The sequence below is a fragment of the Pleurodeles waltl genome, chromosome 3_1 (assembly GCF_031143425.1).
Source record: "Pleurodeles waltl isolate 20211129_DDA chromosome 3_1, aPleWal1.hap1.20221129, whole genome shotgun sequence".
NCBI lineage: Eukaryota > Metazoa > Chordata > Amphibia > Caudata > Salamandridae > Pleurodeles > Pleurodeles waltl.
In genome coordinates, this window is record NC_090440.1 from 1,921,814,025 (window position 1) to 1,921,832,372 (window position 18,348).

At 46.3% G+C, this 18,348-nt stretch overlaps 1 protein-coding gene across 2 annotated transcripts in view; it reads right to left on the reverse strand.

Annotated features, from left to right (window-relative positions):
* SMG6 (SMG6 nonsense mediated mRNA decay factor) overlaps nucleotides 1-18,348 on the reverse strand; it is an 890,340-nt gene that overhangs the window by 836,696 nt on the left and 35,296 nt on the right. For both annotated transcript variants that reach the window (XM_069226152.1, XM_069226151.1), the window contains exon 2: nucleotides 10,769-12,494. In XM_069226152.1, the coding sequence (XP_069082253.1) occupies nucleotides 10,769-12,486 (1,718 nt within the window). In that variant the 5' untranslated portion in view covers nucleotides 12,487-12,494. The remainder of the gene's footprint in view (nucleotides 1-10,768; nucleotides 12,495-18,348) is intronic.

Consider the following 18,348-nt stretch of genomic DNA (forward strand, 5'->3'; position numbering starts at 1 on the left):
GAAGGTACAACCCTACTCCTCCGTGCTTGTTTATAAACCACATCGCGGTAGAGTTGTCGGTTAGGACTTGGACCGACTGACCGCAAAGGAAGGGAGGAAGGCCTTGAGAGACAGACGTATCGCCCGCAATTCCAACAGATTGATATGAAACATCTGTTCCACTGGAGACCAACGACCTTTGATCCCCAGGTCCCCCAGAGTGGAGGCATCCGTTATAACCGTGGCCACTGGAGGCGGTGGTGAAAACGGCCTTCCTTGGGAAAGGTTGCCGTCCACAGCCCACCATTGCAGGTCCGCTGCAGTGTCTCTGGAGATTGTTACCGACTCCTCGAGATCCCCTTTGTGATGAAACCACTGCCTGCAGAGGCACCACTGAAGAGCCCTCATATGCCAGCGTGCATGAGTGACCAACAGAATGCAAGAAGCGAACAGACCGAGCAGACATAGGACCCTGAGGACTGGAACAACCACTCCATTTCAAAACATTGGAATCAATGCCTGAATGCCCTGAATCCACTGAGGCGGAGGAAAGGCCCGATCCAACGTTGTGTCCAGTACTGCCCCTTTGAACAGGAGGCGTTGAGAGGGCTCCAGGTGAGATTTTGGCACGTTTATCAAAAAACCCAGATCGAACAACAACTGGGTTGTCACCCGCAGATGATGCAACACGAGCTCTGGAGACTTGGCTTGGATCAACCAATCATCCAGGTAAGGGAATACCGCTATTCCCTTCCTCCTGGGACTTGCTGCAACTACCGCCATCACCTTCGTGAAGACTCTAGGTGCGGAAGTAAGAACAAACGGAAGGACCGCAAACTGGTAGTGTTGCGACCCCACCACAAATGGGAGATACTTCTTGTGCAACTTGAGAATAGGGATATGAAAGTAAGCATCCTGCAAGTCGACCAAAACCATCCAATCCTCTTTGTTCAACGCCTGAAGCACCAGCGCTAGGGTCAACATTTTGAATTTCTCCTGTTTGAGGAACCAATTCAAAACCCTCAGGTCCAGGATAGGCCTCAAACGACCATCCTTCTTGGGGATCCGGAAATATCTTGAATAACAACCCTGACCCCTTTCCTGCTCTGGAACCAACTCCACTGCACCTTTTGATAAAAGGACTAGAACTTCCTGCTGTAACAACAGGAGATGATCTTCTGTGCTAAAGGATGGGTGGGGAGGGATAGGAGGGGGAAACTCTCGAAAAGGAAGGGCATAACCTTTCCCCACAATACTGAGGACCCAGGAGTCCGATGTGATTAACTCCCACCTGCGGAGAAAATGAAATACACTCCCCCCTACAGGAGAAACATGAAACGTAATGGGTGGAGAACTAAGGCTGCTTTCCTTGCTGCACCCCGCCGGAGGAAGAGGCAGGGTGCTGCTGGGTGGCCCCTCTCGTTCTAACTCTAGCCTGCCCTCTATAGGATCTATAGGGCAGACTTAAAGGTTGCTGGCCTGTCGGTTGGGGTCTCCCACGAAAGGAAGCTCCTCGTCCGAACCCCCTAAACCTCCTAAAGGATCTGAATGGGGTGGCAGTGGAAGCCTGCAGGCCCAAGGACTTGGCAGTAGCCATACTCTCTTTAAAGCATTCTAATGCAGTCAGCTTTAGCCCCAAACAATTTGTCCCCATCAAAGGGCAGGTCAAAGAGGGTCGCCTGCACATCCGTTGAGAACCCAGAAGTCCTCAACCACGCATGTCTTCTGCTTTCCTGCTCTTATCTCATAACCGAGCTTACAGAACCTCTCTGGAATGCACTTCTAAGTTTAAAGAACACATTTATTGTTCACCACAAGGTTCCTGAGAGACGAAATTAGTAGATTGGAAGCACACGTTCAAAAGTAGTCGCAACAATGAAAGCAAAATATATCAAAGTACTTCTCAGTTGCAATGTACACAGCAAATATATGTGATTATATTATAGCATAACTTCAAAGCAAAGCATAAAAGTCCAAATTCATCACCGTAGGGGCAAGGCTGTAGAGCCTATATTCAGCTTCATCTTTCTGGGGTCTGCAAGTTGATGACTCCGGTCAACTGCGAGAAAGAGATTTTCTACCCAAATGGGAGACAGGCAACTGACGTCTCCGTTCCTGTCTGAAGTCAAGCAGATTCAATCTACCCCTGCTCTATTCCAGAGTCATCCTTAAAAGCAGACTCAGTGTGAGAACCGAAGAAACTTGGAGAGTGGCCAATTCTCCCGAGCTCACTCGTTCTCAGACTGGATTGCGAGGTAAACACAAAATCTAAGTGTTCTTATCAGCTAAGGTCTGGTGTGAAGAAAACAGCTTGGTCCATCTTGTGGAAAAACACAGCTTGGAAAAGCACAGCTCATCCGCAATGTCTAACCCCATGTTAAATCCAATAGGCAGCTAACCTAAATATCAAATCTACTGTCTAATGTCATGTCAAAGCCAATAGGCAGCTAAACTGAATACAGAATGTAATGGCTAGCTCCATGTTAAAGCCAATAGGCAGCTAAACTGAACACAACATGTAATGTGCTACTGGTGAACATTGAGCAACTAATAGGCGCAGTGTTGAAACACAAAGTCCTTGGTCAAACACAATTAATAGCATCACATCTGGTGATAATGGAAGTGCCTATCGCTCTGGCCACAGAGTCTGTAGTGTCCATAACCGACTGAATAACTTGTGTAGCAGCAGCCTGAGCATCCGACAGAGGAGTCCCTGCATCTCCAAAGGCAGATCCAGCAGCACACCCTTGGCCGCGTCTATCAGAGCATGTATGTATCTGCCCAAAACACAAGTCGCATTGGAAGAAAAGGTCTTTTTGGCAGACTGCTCCATCCTCTTGGATTCCCTGTCTGAAGGCGTGCCAGGGAAGGAACCAGGAGCCGAATGAGACCAGCATGAAGCCTGTACCACCAAACTCTCCGGAGTCGGATGTTTCGACAGGAAACCCGGGTCCCACGGAGCCACTCTATACCTCCTTGCAACCGATCTGCTAACAGCCGACAAAGTCACAGGCTTCTTCCAAACTTCCGGAATAGGCTCCGTAGGAGCATCATTAAAAGGCAGAAGTGGCTCCGCAGCAGCTGAAGCAGGATGGAGGACCTCAGTCAAGATATTAGGCTTGACCTCTGCAGATGGTAGTGGGAGGTCCAGAAAATCTGCCGCCTTCCTTACCACAGAATGAAAAGAGGCTGCCTCCTCTGTAAATTCCCCAGGAGAGGCTAGATCCCACTCAGGGGAAGTATCTAGTCCACTTGCCGAGTCCAAACCCTGATAGTCTCCCAGGGGCTCAGCAATTTCTTCTTCCTCCAGGATTTGCCTCTGATACTCTCGCTCCTCTAAAAGTCTGAAAGCCTTTCTCCTTGACCTTAACCTGGCCTCTATTCTCGGCACCGACATGGAATTCACCGACGTCGAAGATCTCAGCTGAAGTGGACCAGGAGACATACCCAGCCCTACGGATCCATTTGATGCCGGAACCGAATCCATCAATGCCGAGGATACATGGGCCCGCTTCACCGGCGTCGAATGAGTATGGGGCGATGTCATCGGTACCATTGGTCTCGCAGGTGATGTCACCGGTGTCGAAGGTCTTCCAGGCGACACCAATGGTAAAACCGTTATGCTTCGAAGGCACAGAAAAAAGGGAATTGACGTCAGTACGCCGACGAGGACCTCTTATTGCCACAATGACGTCAGACGGAGTCGCGTGGGAGTCGGGCAATTGTGATGTCGACGTTGAGAGCTGGGAAGAAAACATTTCCGTCAAATGCTGGCGCATTGGGAGAATTCATAAGGTGAGGAATTCATAAGGTAAGGAATCCACAGGTAGTTGTATCCATCAGAATTGTGGAATCTGCGTAATGTCGTTGGTTGGTAAAATGTGCTAGGAAATTGAGCTGTGAGGTACGCTCCTCCTCTTATTCAACGAATAGGTTCTCCTTAAGTCTGTTACCTCTATCCCCCACTTAACAAGTGCATAGTCTTGTGTCACCTAGCTGTTTGGGAGCCGATCACCATTAGCAGCTTCTCCTGCAACCTCCTGATGGCTGACATGGGGAAGCCTTAGGTGCCAATTGAGTAAGAGGCCCCATAGTATCGACCAGTCACCAGCACTGACATGCTGAAGGGAGGTGCACACTTGAGAGCGGGTGCTCTAAGGAAACATAGGTGCTCAATCACTCAACATTTCTAAAGCCCCTTTTGCCTGCCCACTACGACTCCTAATTACAAGCCCATCCACACCTACTGTGCGCCTCACATGATCTAACTTCAGCAGAGAGGCAATCAGACTTGTTGACACCTGCAAATTGCCTCCTCTCTGTCCTGTCTGCTGAGAACGCAACTTAATTGTTACCTCTTCATGCTGGAAACAGTGGGAGTTACTGGTCTGGGCTGTTGTTCCTACACAAAACTACAGGCCATTGACAACAACTGGAAGTATTTATGGAACACATCGTAGCTGTTCCCATGGCTCTGTTTGCTCCAAATCTTTTGTTTCTTTCTTGGATCTCTGTACTCTAAGTAACATTTCTGCTCGAAGTGCACAGGGCAGCTTTTCCATTGATCTTACTATCATGCGCATGTTTGTCCACACAAATGGTTGCCCTCTTCCTCTTGGGATGGTACAGAAAATCCAAGATCATGGCAGCTCTCATGAACTTTGATTTAAATGTTTTTGTGTGTGTGTGACATATGGCGTTGCTGAGAAATTCAAGAAATGCAAGTTCAGTAGCAAAATATGATGCCTCTAGGACCACAGATGCTCATATTACTGTCAACAAAATACTAGCTAAATCATGGCCAGTCAAACTATTATCAATTTGTTTCATTTGAGTGATTGACACGTGAGTCATAGTAGGCATTTGCTCGGAAAATGCTTAAGAAGCGGCAATGCTTAAAGAAAGCCCATTCATTGTGTTTTAAAACTTTATTTTCCTTACAGCAAATCCAGCCGCTCAGGACCATGGCAACATGTGGAATTTCAAACCATCATCAACTAAATGAGATAGCACTCTCCAAATGCCTTTTCTTCCGCTAGGGACATCGTACGCAAGCACGACATCATCATCACCTCCTACGCCGACGACACCCAACTTATACTCTCCCTCACTAAGGACCCCGCCAGCGCCAAGACCAACCTACAAGAGGGCATGAAGGACGTCGCAGATTGGATGAGGCTCAGCCGCCTAAAGCTGAACTCTGACAAAACGGAAGTCCTCATCCTCGGCAACAGCCCGTCCGCTTGGGACGACTCCTGGTGGCCCACGGCCCTTGGCACCGCACCGACCCCCTCAGACCACGCCCGCAACCTCGGCTTCATCTTGGACCCTCTTCTCACCATGACCAAGCAAGTCAACACCGTGTCCTCGGCCTGCTTCCTCACCCTCCGCATGATCTTCCGCTGGATCCCCGCCTACACTAGAAAAACCGTGACCCACGCCCTCGTCACGAGCCGCCTGGACTACGGCAACACCCTCTATGCTGGGACCACCGCTAAACTCCAAAAACGCCTGCAACGTATTCAAAACGCCTCGGCCCGCCTCATCCTCGACGTACCCCGCTACAGCCACATCTCCGCACACCTGAGACACCTGCATTGGCTCCCAGTCAGCAAAAGGATCACCTTCCGACTTCTCACCCACGCACACAAAGCCCTCCACAACAAGGGACCGGAATACCTCAACCGGCGCCTCAGCTTCTACACCCCCACCCGTCTCCTCCGTTCCTCTGGCCTCGCGCTCGCTGCCGTCCATCGCATCTGCCGCTCCACGGCGGGTGGGAGGTCCTTCTCCTTCCTGGCAACCAAGACCTGGAACACCTTCCCCACCAGCCTCAGGACCACCCAGGACCACTCCGCATTCCGGAGACTCCTCAAAACCTGGCTTTTCGAGCAGCAGTAACCCCCCCTTCCCACTAGCGCCTTGAGACCCACACGGGTGAGTAGCGCGCTTTATAAATGTTAATGATTTATGATTTGATTTATAAAGTCGAGAAAGGTGGTTGCATGTGAGCAGTGGTGTCTTTGTGAGAGCAGTTTGAGAGGTGCAAATGCAAGGTGAGAGGGCTGTATGTTGGAACCACGCATACATTTACCACCCATGCCTTTACAACGCAGTCCGTACCATTAATGCATCTTTACAATACATTCCTTTACCATGCAAGTTGATACAACGATTTGCCTTAGGGAAAGCAATTGAATTTGGGACAGTATCATGTACTATTGAACGCCAGTCCTTCAACAGTAGGAAAACGTGGGAATTAAAGTCCAACAATACTTTTCTTAAGGCAAGTCGTTGTCACCACTTGCGTGGTAAAGGAATGTATGGTAAAGACGCATTTGTGGTTTGGACCGCGTTGTTAAGGCACAGCATGGTTCAAGCCATGTTGTGAAGGGTGTTTCCCTTCATCTCACTCAGACAGGCAAATCATTCACTCTGTAATCACATGAGCCTACTACTCAAACTGCACTCATGCAGCCTCACCACTCACCCTCTTCTCATAGGCACAACTCGCACCTAGTAGTCAAACAAGCATAATGCTCACCATATACACCAGCTTATCTCTCACCCTGCATTGACCTAGTTACGCCTTCCCCTGGCACTCACATAGACTCTGTTCTCACCCTGCACACATCAAATCCTGCACTCAAACAGGGACACCTTTCACTAGACATTCATATGGACATGCCTTTCACCATGGCACACTTTTAACTATGCATGCTGCTTACTATGCTCTCCCACAGGTGAACCTATTGCCCTGCATTCACACATCTCACCTTGCTCTCACACAGGCTCACCACTCCTGCTGCACTCAGTCACACTCCTGCCCCCGGACTTACACAGGAACACTGCTCACCCTCCAGTGAAATGGGCATAACTCTCAACCCTGCACTTACATGGTTCACCTCTTCCTTTCATCCTGCACTCGCATGCAGTCATTAAGCATTCAAACCTCCCACCCTGCATGCACACGGACTCCCCCCTCACCTTGCTCTCCCATGGGCACATTGTTCACCATGCACTCACTTGGGTCTCTGCTCTCACAGAAGACCACTCCACCTGCACTCAACCAGGCACACCACCCTCCAGGCACTCACACACCTCTCAACTGACACTTGCACACCTCTCACCTGATACTCGCACACCTCTCACCTGACCCTCATATGAGCTCACCTTTCAGCCTGCACTTACTCAGGCACACTTCTTCCTTCCATTCACACAGGATCACTTCTGCCACTGCATGCACACAAGCATCACCTGTCACCAGGAAACACCCTTTACAACGCAGCTCGAACAATGCTGTGCCTTAACAACGTGGTCCGAACCACAAATGCGTCTTTATAACGCATTCCTTTACCACACAAGTCATTACAATGACTTGCCTTAAGGAAAGCGTTGTTGGACTGATGTTGGAGTTTAATTCCAATGTTTTCCCTACAGTTGCCAGACTGGAGGTGGTATAGTAAATTATACTATATCAAAGTCCAGCACTTTCCCTAAGGCAATTGTTTTAACGACTTGCGCGGTAAAGGAATGTGCTGTAAAGACACACTCGTGGTTCGGACTACATTGTTCAGGCATGTGTGGTAAATGCATGTGTGGTTCTAAAATACAACCAAGAAGAGAGCAGAATGTGTTTCTTAATAATCCCTTGCTCCTCCAGGTGTAATCATTTTAGGAAGGCAAGACTTTCTGAAAGGCACTACTGTTGTCATGAAGGCCAAGTGTTACACTCCTCTCACAAGGCACCAAATGATGAGGCAGGATGGAGTCACTTCTTCTACATCATGTATACGACCATCCACACACACTACATCTAATGTGAGAATATGGAACTTGCACCCCTCTGGAGCTACACTGGCAGCTTTCATTTCCCAACAACCTTATTGGTGTGGACTGGGTCCACTTCCCCCGAATTTTTGAATAACAGTAAATTGAACAAATTAATTTACACTATTTGAGCTCCATCTAAATCTAGCAAACTTTGAGACCGTTAGAAAAGAAAAAAAAAAAGAGTGAAAATGGCTCCTAAACTGGACACCAGGCTAAAATGAAAATCACATCCATTTTGTTAGTGTGTATTTGTTGAGCATTTAAATTATAGAAGACACGTCGTCTACAATTTTAAGCAGTGTTATGTACAACTGAAAACACTTAAATGTGCCCACTACAAGCAACCTGACAACACTTCTATATATTTAGGGTTGCAGCATGTCTGGTAATCACGTCAGTTTTTTCAGTAGACAATAAGGTACTACTCAGTTTGAACTCCTTGATCAGGTTCAGTCTTACAGATGTGAGAAGTCTAACAAGCATTTGTGGCAGAGAGAAAGACAGATCAGGTGAACACACAATACCAGCTTCAGTGATCGGTTGATGTCTTAAGACCACTGATACCTTTTCCAGTTTGGAGAAAACAAGCAACCCAGGACCGGTTTCGCCCTAGTTATGGGCTCATCAGCCGGGTATAGCTTGGTTTCAGTGATCCTACAGCAGTTGAAATTAATTCAGTAGCATTACTTCCTTCATTTTGTTTTTTGATGCCGTAAGTGTGAGGGGTATGCCCAGATGTGGGTCCTGTGCACACTGTGCCACTGTAATCAAGCTATACCTGGCTGATAAGCCCATAATAATGGTAAAACTGGCCCTGAATTGCTTGTGTTCCAGCTCAGGGAGGATCTGGCCTGGCAGTTCGGGCTGGACTATTTCCACTGCAGCAGGGTCAAGACTTATTTGCATATTGCTGAGTCCAAACTGAAGTGGCATGGTGGGCAAAAAACAATGGATTGGAATGCAGCTCGAGCAATCACCAGAGCCCGAGATTAATTCAAGCATTTTATCTATTGCTTTGTTTTTTGATGCCCTAAGTGTGACAGGTATGCCCAAAAGTGGGTCACGTTCTCACTATGCCACTGGAATCAAGGTATATTTGGCTGATGAGCCCGTAATAAGGGTGATCTCTGATTGGGTTTCAGTTCAGAAAGGACCTGGTATGGCTATTCAGGCCAGTGGAGCAGGGTCAAGGCTGATTTGCATATGGCTGGATCTAACTGAGGTGGCATGGTGGGAAAACGCTGAATTGGGATGCTGCCACGAGTGATCACCAGTGACTGAGCTTAATTCAAGCGTTCTATCCAGCAATTCAATTGATGTTAGTTATGGGGCTGCAGGGAAGTGCAGAAAATAATTTTCCATCCCTTCTGGTGTTCGTCAGGATTGTGTACTTGCCCCCTCCCCCCCCCCCCCCCCCTTTTTCTCTCTCTTTTTCTGAATGATGTCCAGGCTTCCTAGAGAAGGAGTAACCGGATGTGCCGAAATTATGCACAAAAAGATAGTTATCTTTTAAGTTGCCAACTATGCAGTTATTTTATTGAGGACTCAAAAGGAAATTCTCAAGTCACTATCGCGTTTTTAGAACTATTGTATAAAGAAGAACCTCCAAATGAATTAATGAAAAATGAAAAATATGGTAATGCACCCATCATATCTTGTCAAGAGATTCCCAATGGTTGGAGGTCAATGTGTGGAATCTGTTAGGTCCTATGATTACTTTGGTAAATGTTTCAATTACAAACTGAATTGGAACGACTAAATTGACAAGGCTGTAGCTATGTTGAAACAAACAAATGCCATCCTTCGGCTCAAAAACTAAATTGGAAGTAGTTCCCTGAGAATAATTTTAGATGTTTACAAAGAGAAAGTGGTGGCATCTGCTAGTTATTGTTCCGAACTATGGGAATACAGCAGTTGTAAATGGCTTCAAGTAGCAGAGAATAACTTTTTAACATCTTGAAGATTGCGACTGGGACCCCGTTAATTCAATTATATTTGGAGCTTGGAATTCGTCCCAAATCGGATATTATTGGACTTGCGCCTGTGTTGTATTGGATTTGTTTGATTAGACATCGTCACAGAAGAACCTATTTGAAGGCCCTCGTAAAAATGGTTGAGCTTATAAAACTTTCAAGTAATGCATGGGCACTTTATTTCAAATACAGTTTGAAAGAATTGGGATTAAGCTATTTTTTGACTAACCAAGCCACTGTAACTTCCAATGCTATTTTTAAAGTTAAGGCTGCCTATTCATGAGCAAAAGATGAAAGCATTTATTGCTCATGGAGAACATTCATGCATGGCTGCCAATTAAATGTATGGAATGGCTAGAAATACAGCTATGCATCAATATGTTTTTTTCCAGAGGTAGGCCTCACTTTATTATCACAAATTTGGTTTGGGGGTTCTTCCATTTAGAATATACAGGTCGAAATTTACATCAAATGCATCAGTTAATGAACTCTGAGTCTGGGGGTGTAAATCTCGATTGCCTTTCTTATTATTTTGTACTAAAACTAAACATCTGTGTAGCAAGTGGATGTTGCTCCCTTTTAAACAATTTTCAATTACAACCTGTAATGATGAACTTGCACTTTGTCTTAGAACATACGTCCCATTGATCTACGAGATCAGTGGGGGTGCCTGGATCTTGATGAAGAGACTAAAAAATAGGTCTGAGACTGTGGCAAGCCCTTATATGCCAGGTGATTGTTAACAGTATTTGAGTTTATCTTGCTATTTTGATGTATGTTTTTCATAAATTTTATAACTGCCCCCCACAGTAGGCTCGTATTAACTGTGTACTTTTTTATATCCTTTTGTGATGGTTTGTTATTGCCTTCCTACTGTTTGTTTTGTTGTCTTGTTGATGTATGTAAGTAGTTACTATAGCTACTGCTGAAAACAATAAAAAAAAATATTTTGATAATCAGTACTTTGATACTTTGCTTCCTACCTGAGCAGAGTCATCTTTTCCAGACCCTCTGGGCTGATTCGATCCCTAGATAGCAGGTTGCTTAGCTGTACCTCCTGATTGTCTGCCACACGCAGTAGTTGCCGCAACTCTTGCTGCTGCAGAGTCCGAACCTGCTGTTCCATCTCCTCAGGGCTTAAATGGCTGCCAGCAAAGGAAGCAGGCAGGTAATGTTCAGAAGAGGCTGTGTACCCTGGATAACACGAACTGGGGTACACACCGTTATGGAGGTCCCCAGAGTACGGCATGGAGTACCCAGCATAGGGGTATTGAGAGCCTGGGATGCCTGGCCTGGGGTAATAGTAAGGGTTGTCAGAATTCTGAAACTTATAGTATGAAGCTTGAGCAGGTCGCGCATAAGCTGAGAGTGAATCTCCCTGTGAAGAGGGAGGGGCCTCATCATCAGTGTCTAAAAAGTGCAACTGTGAGGTCTGTTTCTTTAGTGCAGGTTTTTGCTCTGGGTTGTTTGGGTCCCAGAGGCGGCGATTTCCACTGGCACGACCTCTTCCTCTAATACCTTTGCTGTTACCACTTATACCAAATAAAAGCTTCAGCTCAGAATTGCTAGATTCAGGAGAGCCTCTTGTAGTTACGCTGGTGTTAGCAGGGAGGACAAGGATTCCTCGGCCTCTCCCTCGGGAATTTGCATTAGGGTCTTTCCCTTCAGTTCTTCTGCTACCAGGAGCTGATCGTTGGAGAATCTTTGGTTCCTTTTTCCTCCCCTTGTCCTCTCGAGAACCAAGGCTCACAGGAAGGTGGGTGTTCGAGGTCCTGCCTTGGAATGACCCTTGGTGACTGCCTCGGTTCTCTTTGCCAGAAGTTCTCCTCTCGCTGTCTGCTCTCTGGCCCAAGCTCCAGTCTGACTCATGTGCCTCTTTGCCAGGTGATTCGGCTGAGTGCAATCGGTCCTCATCCAGTGAGTCAGTGGAGGAGGTAGATACCTGTTTTTTGGGACGGGTCCTCTCTCGGCTCACCTTCCCCCGGTCTTGTCGTCTTCTGCTACCATCAGGTTGCACTACTCCCTCACCACTGCTGTTGCTGCTACCAGCAGAGCTGGTACTGCAAAATCTATGCCGGGTCCGGCGCTTGTCTGAGTGGGAGTAACGCTTGGTAGGCCCACACTCTTTCTCATCCAGTGTTAGTTTTCCAGGCCTCATGTCATCACTGCCCTTTCCACATTTCTTTGCCTTTTCAACCAATAGAGGCTGAATACTTTCACTTAGCTGAGTGAGTGCATTTTTGCTGCCTACAACACGATTTGTCTCTGTCAATGACTCCTGTGTGATTCTCAGCTTGCCAGTGCTCTTGGCGAGTTCCTCATCAGCAGACTCCGTTGAGGGCTCATTCACCTGCATACGCCTGCTAGGCTGAAAAATCTGCTTGTCAGGCTTCTTCGATCTTTTGCTGAACTTAGAGTGTAGGTCAACTGGGTTGGATGAATCTTCTTTGCATGATGGTCCAGATAATCCCTCTGTCTCACCACTTTCACACTGGAGGCCATTCTGCTGAGGAGACTCGTTCTCTGCAGTTTGGCTGAAGACAACATCATTCCTGGATTCCTCAGTACAATTCCCCTGGCTTCTGGAAGTTTCTAGTTTAATCAGGTTTTGTTTGTTTCTCAGGCGGGAGAGTCCAGGTTTGTATATTTCCATGTCTGGACGCCGGTTGTCCTTTCGCTGCCTAGCCTGCTTCATCTCCATTGTATTATCTAAAAGGAAGTAAAAATGACAATATTAGGCAATTCCTGGATACAAGGGCATTGTGACATTAAAGACAGTGGGACGTGATTAAAATCAAACGAATCTAGAGAATAGACAAGCAACATTCACGGATGCTTAGCCTAACTGAGTTCTACATTACAAGACTGCTTGATGACTGCCTAAGGAGGAGATTTATTGACAGCTTAGCTACTCATTTTGATACCAGGAGATCTTGGGATCAATCACAGTGAAGTCTAACTAATTATAAAAATCTACTATACCTACAGGAATGAATATATATATATATACATACATATATATATACACACACTTAAAAATCAAAGGTTACAGGGACATTATAGTTAGGCTGTTAATTTACTCGTACACAGCCACAGAAGTTCAGCAGATATAGTTAGAGTTCTTTCAAGTAACAATAACTCGTGCCAACTCCATGCACAGCTCTTTCTTTAATAATGTGACTGCTGATCTTTCATTTATAGTTTTAAGGATGTTATAGAAGTGGTTATGATTGTTGTAATATCTGGGGTAATTAGCAGTGCATGGCAAGGGCGCGAGTTATAGTTACATTAGGAACTCAGCTATAACGCCCCTGTAACCTTTGTTTTTTTTAGTTAATTTCTAAGGTTTTTTTAATTCTATTTCTTAACTACAACGTCCCTGTAACATTTAGCTTTTTCAGTGAATTTCTTTGTTTTTTTAATGTAAAGTAATTTTCATTACTATATGTTAATCCAACCACCGCCACGCACGGCCGTGAGCAGCGGGGGTTGGCCGCTGGGTCTGGCATGCAGCCAGTCCCTGAGGCCAACCCCCATACCAACGCAACCCCGCAAGGTCCCCTCCCCGATATTGGCCTCGGGGATCCCATCCCCTGGAGTCTGGCCTACATATTTACTTTTTTGGGGGGAGGGGTGCTTTGCGGACCCCATCCCCAGGCCCATCTCAGGCCCAGGGACCCCATCCCCCGATGCCTGGCCTACATTTTTCTTTTTGGGGGCAGGGGGACCACGCAAACACCTCTCCAGGCCGACCTTGGCCTCGGGGACCTCGTCCCCCAAGGACATGGCCTAATTATTTTTATTTTGGGTGGGAGGCAGCATCGCCCCGGGCTGCAGCCATGTACAGTGCTGGGGTCTGTGGAGGAAGCCTGAAGGCCCCCACAGTCCCAGCTGGCTCCCGCCTCCTGAGGGAGCCAACACTGCTATCACAGAGAGGGAGCTGCTAAAGCTCTGTGGGAGCATTTGTTTCCTCTGTCACTCTGTCTACATCTTTTCAAGCAGGGATGCAGAGGAAACCCCTGCTCGCAATGAAGGAGAGCTGTTTGACAGCTATCCCTCGCTGCAAGCACAGTGTTTGCTGTGACTTGGTGGCAGCTGTAAAGCTGCAGCCAAACCACTGCAAACAACTATGTCCCAGGGAGGGCACCCCAGGACTTAGCAGGAGCCAGCCCTGGGGGGTGGCGGTCCTCAGGGGCATCATTGACTCCTTCAGGGGGACATGCAGACCCCCTCCAACGAATAGCCACAGGAAGGTGGTCATTCCCAGGGCTCAGGGGGCCTCATGGCCTCCCTGCACTCAATTTTAAAAGTGCCCTGGGGAGGTGGTGGTACCCGGGGCTGTGGGGGAGACACGCGCTCTCTCCTGTATTATTTTAACAAGTTCCCTAGAAGGTCACAGGGTTGATGGGTGCGCCCCCCTGCATCCATTTTAACAAGTGTCCCGGGGGCGCTTCCAAATTATGAATGTCCCCAGGACGTGGCCCACCTAGGGGCTTCTAAAAAAGAAGCACTTTAAAAAAATAAAAAAAATTCTGCGAATTTGCGATGTCGTGAAATCGCAGCTATTTTTTTAGGATGCCAGAGGTAAGGGGTCAGGGTGACTCTAACCAGGCCCTTTTTTTTAACTTGTTTGTGGTACTCAGCTGAGACCGAGTCCCAAGATGGCCGCCAACACTTCCCGTTTGAAGTATTGGCAGCCAATTAGAGCTATGTATTTGCCGTACACGAGCTCTTAATATTCGCAAAGTTGTTGCGACCTCAGATATACACGTTTGCTTTCCCTTAAATATCTCCTAAAGTGCTGGACCACCAAATAAGTGAAAGCATATTCTGTGTACTGAAACCTAGCTTTCTGCCAAATTTGGTGTAATTCTGTCCAGTGGTTCGAGCTGTAGCCTTGTTCAAAGGCCTTATGGGAATTAACATAGAAAAAACAACTTTTTTTTACTTTTTGACACCCTCCCCCCAAGATCACCACGAAACTTTCCATGTACAACAAGAATCACCAGGGCACTTTTTTTCTGGAAAATTTCACGAAGATTCGTTGAACGGTGCCAAAGATATAGGCAAGTCAAAAATTGCTTTTTCTATGGAAACATGGTCCTAACTAGAACTACCTAGTACCAAGAATATAAAACTTCATCATCACCAATTATCATTTTTCTTCAAACCATATAACATGCACACTTTTTCTCTCAAAGCCATTCATTTCTGCTCATGCAGGTGCTTTAAATAAAATACACCCTTTAGTCTCGGAAGAATCGAACAAACGTTGTTTCCTAAATATTCACGATGTCCAATTTACAATATATTAATCATTGCCTTCCAGCTTGCCGTTGTGACCCAAGTTCCGTAAGCCAATTACTAACAGATAATTGACAAATAGTAGCTGTTATGGTCATTCGGGGGTTCAGTATTCGCGACACTGCTTTATCAGGATAAAGAAAGTCAGCCAGGAACCATAAGAAATTAACAGTTCACTCTTGATTCAAGTGTAAAGTAATACAAAGAATGATCTCATTCAAAATGTGCTTTTTGCAATTAATGCCTGTATTTAGATTGTTATAAAGCTTAAGTGTGTTGCTTTGTTCTTTGCAACCAGATTTAAGGAAAGTAAACCCTAGCAGGTGTTTCTGATTCTAATTCTTTTTTTTGCTACACCCCTGTGGGCAAGCAGTGCTCCAATCACAGTGATCTCTTAGGCTAACTGCTAGGTTGGTATTCATGGTATAGAATGTTACCCCAAGTCTTGTAGAAACCAAGATACTGGCTGGCTTTCCTCAGCAGAGCGATACAGAGATTGCTGAAAAGGGCCACCTAGGCAATGAGGTTACAAGAGGTATTAGCGGCCAAGCAGACATCAAACAAAGGCCCCGATTACGACCATGCGGATGGGATACTACTTCACAAACGTGACGAATATCCCGCCCGCCGTTTTACAAGTACCATAGGACATATTGGAATTTGTAAAATAGCGGACGGGATATCCGTCAAGTCTGTGATGGAGTATCCCATGCCCAGAAAAAGGGTTTTGACATTTTTACAATAGTACACATTACTACCCTATGCTTCACAGCATTTTTTCTCGATTATATCAAACACTGTTGTACATTGTATAGACTTCAATTTTTAGAGTCGAGCCTGCGTCGCATGCGCTAGCGAGACGCTTAAGGTATTAGAAAAGGGCTCGGAGCCCCATCGACGTCAAGTCAGTGTCTTTCATTGGCAAGTTGGCTTGCCTGTTAGAATCTGCTTCTTTTTATTAGTGTAAGGCACGCATAAGTCATGCCTTTTCCGTGGTTAGTCCTCCTCGAGCACAGCGACCAAGTACAGAAAACATGCAAGGGTCGCTGGGGTTGTGGACTACTTGTTCTCTGTTTTCAGAGCGTGATCTCGCTGGGCAGAAGTTGAGCGCTTCGCTAATACACTTTTGCCAGTAAACTGTACAGCGGACCTGTGCACCGCAACACTTGCAGCTACCAAGGCTTGTTGGCTCTTCCTCCAAGGGATATTCAGTCTCTGTGTAGCCCCGGCCTCCAGCACTCTTCCCCACAATGTGTGGTCTCCTGCTTGCTGCTCCAGTGACGTGGGACTCCTTTCCAGGTGTGCTCAGTGTGCCTTGCTGCAACTCCTGTGCCTGCTTGCCTGTGAGCTGCCCGTCGGGGCTACATCAACGACTTCTTGCTCTCCCGACTGCTGGAGGACGCCTGGGACCCCCCTCCTTTAATTGAGTCTCCTAAGACCTTCCGGGTCCCCGGCAGCTCTGCAAATCCTCTTTTGCAATTTTTGTCTTTGCCAAGGCTTGCTGGTGGTTTTTCCACACCACTGACGGACTGCAACTCTTCTTCCAATGTAGGACATCGATTGCATTACTTCTGGAACTCTTCCTATGCTCCTTTGCTGCACAGCCACCTCCTGGTCTTCACCAGCAACCTGGTCCTGCATCTCCAGAAGGGTGGGTAGTGGCTCCTGCCTCAACCAGACACTCCAACTGGAATTAGACTTGGTCCCCTTCATTTGCAGGTCCTCTTCTGCCTGGATCCATCTTATGATTCTTGCAGTCTTGCTTTGGTCTTGCAAGTCCTTTCAAAATGTTTCTTTGTGGGTTTGGAAAAAAACACGTACTTACCTCTTCTCTCCTGGTCGTTGAGGGCATTCCGGTACTTACCTTTTGGAGTTCTTAGTCCCACCAGCTCCCCTCTAGAGAGTCCACTTACCTGGATGGCGGTCCATCATTCGCATTCCATTTTTTTGTATATGGTTTGGGCTCCCCCTAGGGTCACTACTGTCTATTGTTATTGCACCTTTTTCTATTACTTTCTGTGCTCTATTTCTGACAACTAAGCTGTATATAATAGTGTGCTTACTCACCAGTTACTAGAGTATTGCCTATATAGTATTCTAGTATTTGTGTCACTAAAATAAAGTACCTTAATTTTTGTACCACTGTGTGGTTCTTTCAAGCGTGTAAGTGCTTTGTGACTATAAGTGGTATTGCATGAGCTTTGCATGTATCCTAGATAAGCCTTGACTGCTCATCCACAGCTACCTCTAGAGAGCCTGGCTTCCTAGACACTAATAGGGGATACCTGGCATAGGGTGATAACACCAAAGGTGCTCACCACACACCAGGACAACTTCCTACAGCCCCTTCTTTAGGGAAATAAACACAGCAACATATAATTTCACTAAGTCTGCTGAGCGCCACCAGATGATGACAATGCCTTGTAGTGTTCAAAGTTGTAAAACACTCCCAAATGGCTTAACTAGATAATACACAAAACCACATAATAAATCCAATGAGCGATTGCATTAAAGATTTTCCTAAAAAGGTACAATTGACAAGGAGTGTATTGCTGCACATATTTTAAAATCCAACAATGAGGAGAAGGACAATCCCACAAAGGAGATCTTAGGTGCTTCTGGGCTCACCCAGCACGGAGCATGTCAATCTCAAGGCATATCATTGAGATTCATATAACTAATGAAACCAAGCCCTAAACAATTTTGTTTTCTCTGTGGTTCCCCTGACTTCAGCAGCACCATTTCTACTTTAAAACACTCTTGTAATATTTGCAAAGGTTAAATAGTAAACAGGTAACAACAACATCTATGCTCAAGGTTAGCACTCACCCCATGTCACCATCATTGTACAGAATATCATCAGCTCTAGTCTGTCATCACTGCTTACTGACTCCTTTAGCAGACAATATCAATGGGAAATGACAGGAGGCCTTGCAGATCACTTCAAAGAAGGTCCAGACAAGGGTGGACAATAGTCAGACACCGCCCTCATGGAGGTGCGCTAGACTTATGTGAACTAGCTCAGAGCTTTATGGAACACTCAGCAAGAACCATCTCCCAGAATTCCATGCGAGTTCCTTTGTGTGCTCACAATGGATGCTGCTTAAGCCAATGAGATCTTGGAAAAGAGCTAGTCTATGCACTATATTTACCACAGTGAGTGTGTTTAGTTTCTGATAATCTTTAACAAAACATTCTTTACAGAGAGTACATCAAACAGTACACAGAAAAACTATATGCCCAATGGAACGTAAACCAC